The 10916-nt window shown below is 34.1% G+C and overlaps 1 protein-coding gene across 1 annotated transcript; it reads left to right on the top strand.

Moving 5' to 3' along the window:
• Positions 1-545: 545 nt before the first annotated feature.
• Positions 546-9428, top strand: LOTGIDRAFT_174127 (hypothetical protein; the record flags this gene model as incomplete). Its single annotated transcript, XM_009052456.1, has 4 exons — positions 546-621; positions 4872-5091; positions 6079-6194; positions 9400-9428. 4 exons carry the CDS (start codon positions 546-548, stop codon positions 9426-9428), a joined length of 441 nt encoding a protein of 146 aa, XP_009050704.1.
• Between the last annotated feature and the right edge of the window lie 1488 nt (positions 9429-10916).

Below are 10916 nucleotides of genomic sequence, written 5' to 3'. Positions count from 1 at the left end.
TCTATAAATAAATGTTTCAGAGTTTTAATACTTGAATTACAGAAAGTACATAAACTGGATTCTTTAATTTTCATCTAAAATTTAGGATTTTTCCGACCCAATGAGCAGTGATCGTGTATAACTTGGGTACAATGTATTTAAAAGTGGACTAGGAATTTGTCACATGTTTGTTAAACTTCACTTTTACAGTAGGTCAAATCACCCGTCGAACAGAATATGCTATGTCATAAATATCAGTTTTGTTTGGATGGCTAATGAACCAGAAAGTAATGTTTGTCAACCAATATGTGTGTAACTTACGGAACAAGGAAATTTTACATTGGAAAGTCTGGCCTTACTGGTATTGTAATTGTAAATGTGATATGATGTTTAAGAACTGCGAACAAGCGAGCAATTAAAACTAAGTCAGACTATGTTTCATTTTTGATAACCATAGAAAATATTATAATTATGATATGATTGCTTTGATTCTTATTAAATTGAATTTTTAATGATGTAAGGTAAGCTCACCAGTACTGAAATCTAAATCGTATTCATTTACCAAGATGACTGCCACTGATGTCGCAAGAATTATAATGGTTGTGCAGTTTTTAATTTTTGGATTATATAGCGTTGCTTCAGGTAGTTTGGCATTTTCTTCGATTTTATTGTCAAGTTTGACCGCAGTCTTATAAGTGAAACACACCAAGTAATAATGTTCAATGTTCTGAAAGACTGGGGACAAGACATTACAAAACTGCTTTTGCATGATGAGGAACTTGAAACAAATAATTCGTGGGATAAAATAGAATTACGCACAATATCGACTTTCATAGCATTCTAAACAAGATAGTATTCACTTGCCTGATTTCAGAGGAACAAACAGTTTTCACAAAATGCTTTAGTTACTAATTGATGTATATGGTTCTTTGGGTAGAAAACAATAAATCTGTAAGAAGCGTATTGCATTTTCGAAAGCAGGGTATGTTCCGAAGATCAAGTTTACCCCTTTCTTTCGTAAAATTATCAATTGAGGAATCATATGCGTTAAATAATGGCTAGAGATTGAAGGCAGTCATCGAATGTGCTCAAGAATGTGTTAAATAATTGATGTGTTGGGGTATTGTATATATATTTATACTATTGTATTTTGTGTACAAAATAAATCATATTTTTAATATCATAACGGCTAGAGATTGTCTACAATGGTCCAATGGGAAGATATTCCAATATTTAAAAGATTACAATAAATAAATAAACTAACGAACTCACTAACGAATTATATTTTCAGAAGGACCGCTGTTTTTTAATTCTTCCCTGAATTCTGACGACATAACAATTTGTAAAGATAAACAATGGCAACAATATCAAAATGGCTCAGATGGACCTATCCAATTCGTTACAGCCGATGTGAAACAACGTATCCTTTACTGGGTCACACCGAACGGGTTTTTCTCACTCGATGTAGACGACAACAAGACTAGTGTGAATCTGTCGAAGAAATTTAAAAACGGATTAGTGTTCCAAAGTAGGATATACTTTTTTTAAATTTTGGGAAAGGGACTGGTCCGTCATCCTTTTCACAAAATTCATACCTTACTCTCATAAATTGGAATGTGTTAGTTTATCAGTAATTGTGTAGAGCTCACCGTCAAAATCGATTTTTCAAGTCCAAATGTATCCAATTATCCGTGTTTCAAGTTAAAATACAGACTCATCTTTTCTTGAGACTTGAAATGGAAAGTGAAATGTTAAGTTTGAAGTCTAACTGATATTCAATATTCAAATTCAATCTATCAATATTCGTGCAGTTCTAGTAGTGCTGAAGACCTTACATCTAAGGGCTAAATACGGGCGATTTAACCTTAAAAGACCCAGAAGGTTTCAATGAATTAGAAGGTTTCAATGAATTATGACTATGACAGATATTGAAAAACTGTCGGTAAGCTGGTACAGATCGATTGGGTGTGGCCCTTAGGGTATGTCAAAAAACCCTTGAAATTAATACAGTATAAGAATCATTTCATATGAAGTTAAAAAAACCAAATATCTCAGCGATAAACAGGGGTCAGTTGGCCCCTCAAATCACCCCTTTTCGTGCCATAGGGGTAAAATATTTGTACCCCAAAAGATACCTATTCCAAATTTCTGTGACATTCATGACCAACTTGAATCATAATGGGATAAAAATATTCTAGTGGAACGATGGAGTCAGCTTCCCCTCAAAATTTGTCCCTTTTCCCGACAGACTGAAAAAAAACTGAACATGACCTATACGTTGTATAAGTATGGTGAACACAGTTTATGTCAAACGTATTACAAAAAGCTGACTATATCTGACTAGGATAGATAGGTGATATACCGTTGATGAGTTGTTTTGGAAATATTAACTTTGTCAAAAAAGTACAAATATGAAATATTATATTATATTTCTTTATTTATTAAGTAACAAAAATTCATCACTGTTAAAATAGAGCTCAATACATCAACTGTAGAGCGATATAGAAATATCTATTTCTATTTAATTTTACAATTTATACATATACACGTACATCACATAAAAACATACTACCAGTACTATCAAATCATCAATTATACAGGTACCATTGCTTACAAGCGGTAAATTGGCTGCTGCTCTCGCAGGTGGTTCCAGCCATATTTTATCGGAGCTTCGAGTTACTAGTTCACTGAAGAAATACAGCAGTAGTATACTTTTAGGGTTAGTTAATTGCATTGACCTTAAGGACCTCTGTTGTTATGATAGTTTCTTGTAGCGTGTGGGGCCAGTTAATTCCATTGACCTTTAAATAATGACCTTAATGCCATCTGGAAGTTTTTCGTAGCGCGTGGGGTTAATAAATTCCATTAACCTTCAATGGTCACTGGAATTTAATAACACGCTACGAGAAACTTTAAAAAAACGATTGTAATAATCAAGTACATTAAGAACCCTCTAGGTTAATTAGGTTACGTCCTAGGTTGCGAATTTGGCTGTTTTCGGAGGTCGGAGGTTAAATGTCAAAGTATCAACAGATAGCCAAGGTCAATGCCCTTTAACCTTATAAAGTCCAAGGGCATCAAAGGTCAAGGTCACGAGATAAAAATTGAAAAAATTAACTTCAACCGGAAGTTGTAAAAAGCAAAAACGAAATTAAAAATCGGCTCCCACATTTTTTTTTCGCAATCGAGGGAAGTTTAAATATACACCAAAATTACGCACATCAACTTTTACCTCGAAGCCGCATTTTAAGTTTTATAAAAGTCGGTCATATCAATATGGCGGCCTAAGTATTATTTCCGGTCTGAATGTTTTTCTTCGTTTTTTTTGTCTTTAAAAAAGACATTAAGAAGTTTAAATGTCTAAACCGGAAGTTAAGCAAATAATTTGAATGTACCGTACATAATGTTTACTTAAGTGATCTTTCTTAGCACCCAAAATTTCAGATTAATCAAAAAAAATCACAAACTTGTCCCAAAAAATTAGTGTTACGAATTTTGAATTTTTAAAGTGCTATCATATCAGATATTGCGAGTAGATTCTAAAAATGAAAACCCGAAACAGATTGACCCTAAAATACGACTTATAGAGTCGATTTTCTATTTTTTGCACGTATTGAACTGTGGCACTTCCGGTTTTGCAAAAAAGTTCCAATTGACAATATGACTATAAAACCAAACCTTGTTTCAGCTGACAAGCTTTCCATCGTAAATATCAATAAGCACACTTCTTTGAACAAACGTTCCGAACTCTTCTACTTATCTTACTTCAGAAGGGGCGCAGGCTGAAATAGCTCAGTTGTTTAAAGATAGCATAGCGTGAAACTCTGAGTAACAACAACATATTATTAAAAGTTTTAATTCTGTTTTAATAGTTCTATATCGCTCTATATTTGATGTTATGAGCACTATTTCAATAGTGAAATTTGTGTTTGTTATTGTACAGTGGTGTAACCTATTTTCGTGGATATAAGGATTCAACACCGAATTTCGTCAAAGTTAAAAAAAAATTTTTTTTATGTCTTAGATGTTTCCTCAGATATTCTACAAAATAATTAAAATTGGTTTGTTTCGATTGTACAGAAAACCCATGTTTATCAAAACAAGCAAATGCGGAGGTCACGCGAGGTCGCACATGTAAATTATTAATCCTTCCGGAAAACCACGAAAAATAGGTTACCACGAAATTAGGTTACTTGACTGTATATGTTGACCTATATAGTAGTATTACTCTATTCGAAAACCAAATGGCAATTCTCTTTGGGGGAGTCCACTACTAAAATTTTTAATCTTTATTTTGCCATACTTTGGCTGAGGTTTTGATCAACCGAATTGTCTTGCTTGGCGGATTTTTATCCAAGACCAAAATTGACAATCAAAAATGCTTAACCATGAGGTATTTACCACACTCAAAACTTCCCTTAAGAAATTTTGCGGTCGTTTTCATGACGTAATCGGAAAATGACATTTTTGCTATCATCGCTGTCATTTTGTTTAAGGACCAAGTATACTGTCGGCACACCTGTCCGTCCGTCCGTCCGTCAACATTTGCTAGTAAACGCTCTAAAAACTAGATTTTTTGATGGAATCAAATGAAATTCGGAATGTGTATACATATTCATAAAACGAAGATCAAATTTGAATTTGAGCTAATTTCGACCGTTAGAAGCAGAGTTATTGCCCTTGCCCCAAAATCTTAAATATTTACCATCCGCATGCCGTTGTGGGCGTATATGGCTGTGGTTCACTATCTTTCATATCATGTTATCAATATTTCGCCAATATGTTGTTTTGAGTTTCAGTATCGATTTGTGGTTTGGATAGTTGACAATTGGTTTATTTATTTCGACAGAAATGTCCAATGGAAAATATACTGATTTACTTTTTTCTTTTAGAATTACTTCAGCGTGCTGTGGCTGTGGCTGAGAAAACAACAGATAGGATGGTCTTCAGAGTACACGATGGTCAGATAATATTTGCTGAAATGAATTGGGGTTTAATGAAATTTGATGTTAAGACAAACAGACAACTCTTCAATTACAAAGTTGTATATGTAAAGAAATTTAACCCTTCAAATTCAATTCTAAGTATTGATCATTATGGTAACGAAGCCAGGTAAGTGCTTTGCAATTTGTTAATCGTATCAGTTGTTCAACTGGTCTACAAGAAAAATTTCCGCTCCTCTATCATAAAGCTATCGATCAAAGATCATATATATGGACGGTGTTCTGCGACATAATCAAAGCCTTTGATAGTGTTTGGTAAGATGGAACTCTGTCTTAAGCTTAGTGCAGCTGGAATTATCTGCAACACTGAAACACTAGCAGACTACTAAATAATAGTTTTTCCTACTCTTAAAAAAGATCATCTGCCAATAAAAAATGCAATCAAATTCTACATTGCCTCCTAGGTGTTTCTTGTTGCCCCTTTTGTCCTTCTTGTTGCAAACCAAAATGAAAGGAGCATCAGCATCAAACAGGACTATAAAGAACCAGCGACACAGACACACGATCATTGAGAACCAAAGTGGACACGAATTTCTCGAAACGTTTCGAACAACCCCACTTGCATTTAAGGTCACTAATTCGAGGATTCGGAACATAATTGAACCAGAAGTCAATTGGAACTTGATTGGCTAATGTTAACATAAAGGCCGTTGTCAAGGTTATATAACAACAGACTCGTTTATGACGAACTTACATTGTTAAAGGACACGATTACTTCTATATATCTGCCTTGATTAAAGTGATACTACGTCTTAGAATGAACATAAAATTTAAGTTCTGGAAATGGTCAATATGAGTATATTTACATCAGTGAACTTACCTGGTGTCATAAAGTTACAACAGAATCCGTGTAAAATCTGGAAAATTGGAAAATTCATAAAACTAAGTTCATGATATTTAGCGTTTTTCAATAGTTACTTGCATTTTTATGGATAATTACTAAGTTTTTTAAGTGTCCTGTTATATTATTTATGACACGAGGTATATCTACTGGCTCTTATTCGCCAAGTTTAAAATTCTTCAATTTTATGTTAATTCTAAGACGTAGTATCACTTTAAGAAGCTTATAATACTATCTTGAACTATTGTTTTCCAGTTTGTATTGGTCAGGTCCAAGAAATAACCAAATAAGCAGATATCTAATAAACTCTAATATAAATCAGATTGTTGTTCGAGAATATCCTTCAATGTGGGTCCCGCTGAATGTACAACGTAAGTAGGTATTGATAAAAGGAATTAAAGGATAAACTAAATTACTGAAACTAAATGACATACAGCAGTAAAATAGATCATGTTACTCTTTGATAAGCTTGATAAACCAATTCAGCAGTGTTACACCACGAAAATCCGCACTGAAAGTTTCAGCGTACTATATTTAATAGTTTTGGTATCGATATATTTAGACTAACAATTATCTTTAGGTAAGTAAGTGTGTTTAAAGATGTTGTTTGAATGCCTCATCCTATGGACCTCAATAGCTTGCGATTTTACCATCTTCCAAATAACTACCCATATTCTTACACATATGCATCTATCCAGGGGTAAGGATTAAAGGAAAGGTTCACAATTCGTTTGATTAATCGTACCTTAGTCTCAAAAATGGGGAATGTTTATTGTTTGTCATCGAAATGTCAATTCTTTAATTTTTTTTTCGATTTTTCCACAGGGCCCACAGCCTAGGCTTCGTCAGCAACATTTCTACATGTGTAGACCTTCTGTAGTGACAACTGTGTTGCAAAGCCAGTATTTGCACATTACCAAATTCGGAATTTCATTTTTGGAATCTACATATAATAAAATATAATAATGATAGCATTTTACAAATTTCAAAAATTAAAAATTCGTCGCACACATTTTCGGTCGAATTTTGTAATTTTTGACAAAAAAAAAGTTTTTTGCTTTTTATCCGATTGATCTTAAATGTTTTGTGCAAAGATAGATTTTTAAAGTAAACAAAATGGCAAAAGTCAAATTTTTAACTTCACTTCCGATTTAAACAGGAAACGGATTTTAACTTCCGGTGTCAACCAAATTTAGCCATCGTTATTCTACAGCCGATTTCAAAATAAAATCTATTCCGGAAGTGATACTTTGGCCGCCATTTTGAAATCTATTCAGAGAAAACGGCTTATCAGATTTCGGGGAAGGGAGGGTGACATTTCGTGACAATGACCTTTGATGACCTTGACGTCGACTGTCCAAAACCAGACAAATTAGCAACTTTGGACTGCTCTAGCTCGTGACCTAATTAACTTAAAGGGTTAATTTTTGTGGATCTGAAAATGCTCATCGTGCTCTTTTAAGTGATATATAACATTAGTTTTTTAATTTAAATTTGAAATTCCAAATTGTTTTAAATTTCGGTGTTTTTTACAATATTTTCGCTTTTTTGAGCAGGATAAATGTATATCTTATGACCTATTTCGTGTAGAAGCTTGAAATTCGAAACACAGTGAGACACTTTGAATATGAATTAACTTATGAGGTGGGCGTGGCACATCCAGGTAGAATAACTCATTACTGACATTTCGGGGCAGAAGCATAACTCGCCTAATATGATACATTTGTTCAAAAAGGAACTTTGCACACAATTACCTCACCCATTTGGCCAGTTTGTGCTAAAAGCACAATTAATTAAGCTTGATAATTCAAAAAAAGAACGGATTTTGGAATTTCCATATTTACAAATTTGGACTTTGAAGGTCAATGATCCTGGCTATAGACTCATACCTTCATATTTGAATTCCAATGACAGCTTCCGGTTTAATAGCCATATGCATTTTGAAAATTTGATGACATATATCTCGTGACTTTCATCTTTACATGGTCAAAGGTCGTTGACTTTGGCTATCAGCTGATACTTTCATTTCTGAGGTCTAGTCTACTTCCGGATTCACAACCTTCCAAGAACAGAAAATGTAGTAACTTAAGACAGTTCTGGCACGTGACCTAATTAAGAAGGTCTCTTGCAATTTTCCACATTATCAAACTCCCACTCTGTGCCACGTGTGGCTCTAGTTTTAGCTATTACTGTAAGCTAGTTAGTAATACCCTCTTCGCACTGCACAACTGGTTATAACCGAATAAAAAAGTCCGATTCAGTTCGATTCGATTCAGTTCGGTTTGCTTTCACAATGCCTATCTGGATAGCCGCTTTCGCACCGCTATTATTACGTCATATCACAGTTAACGGAATTGAACTACAATGTTCATCAATATGAATTACAAAAAATATTCCTCCTCCTGTGCATAATCATGTACTGTATTAATCCCTTTCTTGTGATTTTTAATTAATTCTATTATAACCTCCCCGCCAACAACAGACGCTATTTTGAAGTGTTTATTCATGTGATACCCACGTGATATTTTTATCCGGATAACTTCTTGTTTGGTTCGCACTGCCAATTATCTGGATCTTATACAGATGAAATCCACCTCTGGAGGTAGATTTTTCTATCTGGATAAACTCTGGTTAAAATCGAATAAGTGTATTTGCTAGTGCGAAAGCAACTGGAAGTTATTTGGATAGAACCAAATTACTATTGCAGTGTGGAAGGGGTATTATAGTATTTACAGTTCACCGTCGAAATTGGAGCTTTCAAAAGCATGTGTTTCAAGGTTAAAATGACAACTGTCTTTCTTGAGAATCCATTGGAACGGACGGAACCTGTTCAGAACTTGTCAATCAAAATTCACCCTAGAGCCTATTTACATATATTAAAGGCTCAAATCAACCCCCGATAATAGCGAACCACGGTTTGAATCTGTTGTCTTGAATGACTTTGCGGGGATCAATCCTGGTAATGATAATAAAAATTAATGTGAAATTTTCATTTTCAGACGCTAAGGCGACTTAATTGTTAGCCTTTATCATTATTTATATCATTATTATCTGGAAAGCATTTGGCCGTAAGAAACAGATTGCACCCAGTGTGCATGGAATCATTTCTATAGATAGTCTCTCCCAGCGTATTGTATGTACATAACGTTAGTCGGGTTATATTGCGTCACTTCATAAAAAATATTTATTTAAAATATTTGAGTTCAGTAGCAGTCGTTCGTGCTTTCTATATTTCAGAAGAACAGGTTTATTGGACCAATTTCGGCGAGAAGCATTTTCGAACCAATTTTAACATACAGAACAGACAATTCTTGATAAATCCTTTTGCTGTTCGTTATGTTTTAGTTCATGGAACAATGTATTATTACTATCACAGGTAGAAATGTTTACTATTTATTTAGGAAATGGTGAATTAACCCCACAACGCCATCATTAAGTTTATGTAATGTTTATGTAAAACTATGTAACGACATATCATAACAGCATTGAATGCCATGCCTGGTTCCTACGTGAATACAACGACCAGAAACATCGGACGTAACATGTCATTATTATATGCCTTTTTTATTATTTCAGAAACATTACGTCACAGTTGTCGAAAATAGTTTATCCTTTGAAACCCTACCTTTGTCCTTGTAGTGACAAAACATACAGCAAATTGGTCGTCTTGCCTGGATCTGTTAATGAATATGAAAGATGCTGTTAAAACTGGTATCTGGTCAACAGTAGGTTGGAGTTTAGGATTTGTCTTTATATTATTCATTCTGGTGATAGTCTGCTTCAGAATATTTAAAATGGTCAGGAGAAATCTAGTCAGACAACCCAATCATAACCCTCCAAAAATTGAATATCCTTATGTTGATGTCTATTGAGTTTATAACAATATAAATGAGTGATCTTTCGTAGATTGGTTCTGCTGTTGCCTGTACAATTTCTTCAGTAGTGGATCTTGTATATTTACTCTAGTTGTGGAGCCTAATACTTACTCAAGTTGTGGATATTGTATACTTACCCGAGCTGTGGATATTGTATATTTACTTTAGTTTTAGATCTTGTTTATTTTAGAGGGGAACCTTACATCTACCCTAGTCGTCGATCTTGTATATATAACCTAGTTGTGTACCTTGTATAATTAAGTGTGTATCTTGTATATGTACCCTAGTTGTGGATCTTTTTTTTAAACTGTAATAGTGAATCTAATATACTTACCCTTGTAAGTAATAATGTAAAATGGATCTTTTATATTGACCCTAGTTCTTACTAGATCTTACTCTAATAGTGGATCTTTTATACTTATACTAAGGAACTTTGTATATTCATTCTAGACACGGATCTTGTATATTTACTGTAGTAGTAGATCTTATACATTAGATTTGTTAACTCGATTTCGAACCTTTCCCGAGATTTCCCTGAGGAAAAATTAATAAAGTACCCGATAGTAAAGTCCTTCTACCCCTATGTGCATTCTTGCTAAAATGTACTTTAATTTTGACTGTTTGAATGTACATTACCTCCAGAATACCTTCTGCCCTCATTCTCGTTTCAAGTTTCTCTTTGATGGAATTATTTCACTGATATCAGTACTATTGCTACGGTGTACCTCTTTGCTTCTTGTCTTATGTGACTCATGTGTACGTTCATAGAAAATATATTTCTAAATAATCAATTGTAGTATTTACTTGAATATTTTTCATTAATAAATGTACAAAATATATTGATAGAACATTTTATTTTAGCTTTGGCTTGTTATAACAACTATGCGAAACAGATCTTGTTCATTCTTTTCGAAACTCCTGGTGGTACATCGCTTGAGTAATTCACTACTATACAATTATTGCTCCCGGTTCTGTCATGCTTTGGTCATGCTCCTCTCATTGCCTAAAAATCTAACATCGTTGACAGCACAGATATGTTGCGGTAGGCACCGAATTTCTGCCTTTTAACCAATCTTGGGAGACTGGCCCTACTCCTATTGTGTCAGCAGGAGACATGAAGTTGTTTTGTGTCGCTCTCGTATTGGTCATTCTCACCTTACCAACTGTTATATGATCAAGCGAGAGCCTGAACAAGTCTGTGATCATTGGCTGATTTTC

The sequence above is a fragment of the Lottia gigantea genome (assembly GCF_000327385.1).
Source record: "Lottia gigantea unplaced genomic scaffold LOTGIsca_183, whole genome shotgun sequence".
Classification (NCBI taxonomy): domain Eukaryota; kingdom Metazoa; phylum Mollusca; class Gastropoda; family Lottiidae; genus Lottia; species Lottia gigantea.
This window is presented reverse-complemented; position numbering and strand designations above follow the sequence as displayed.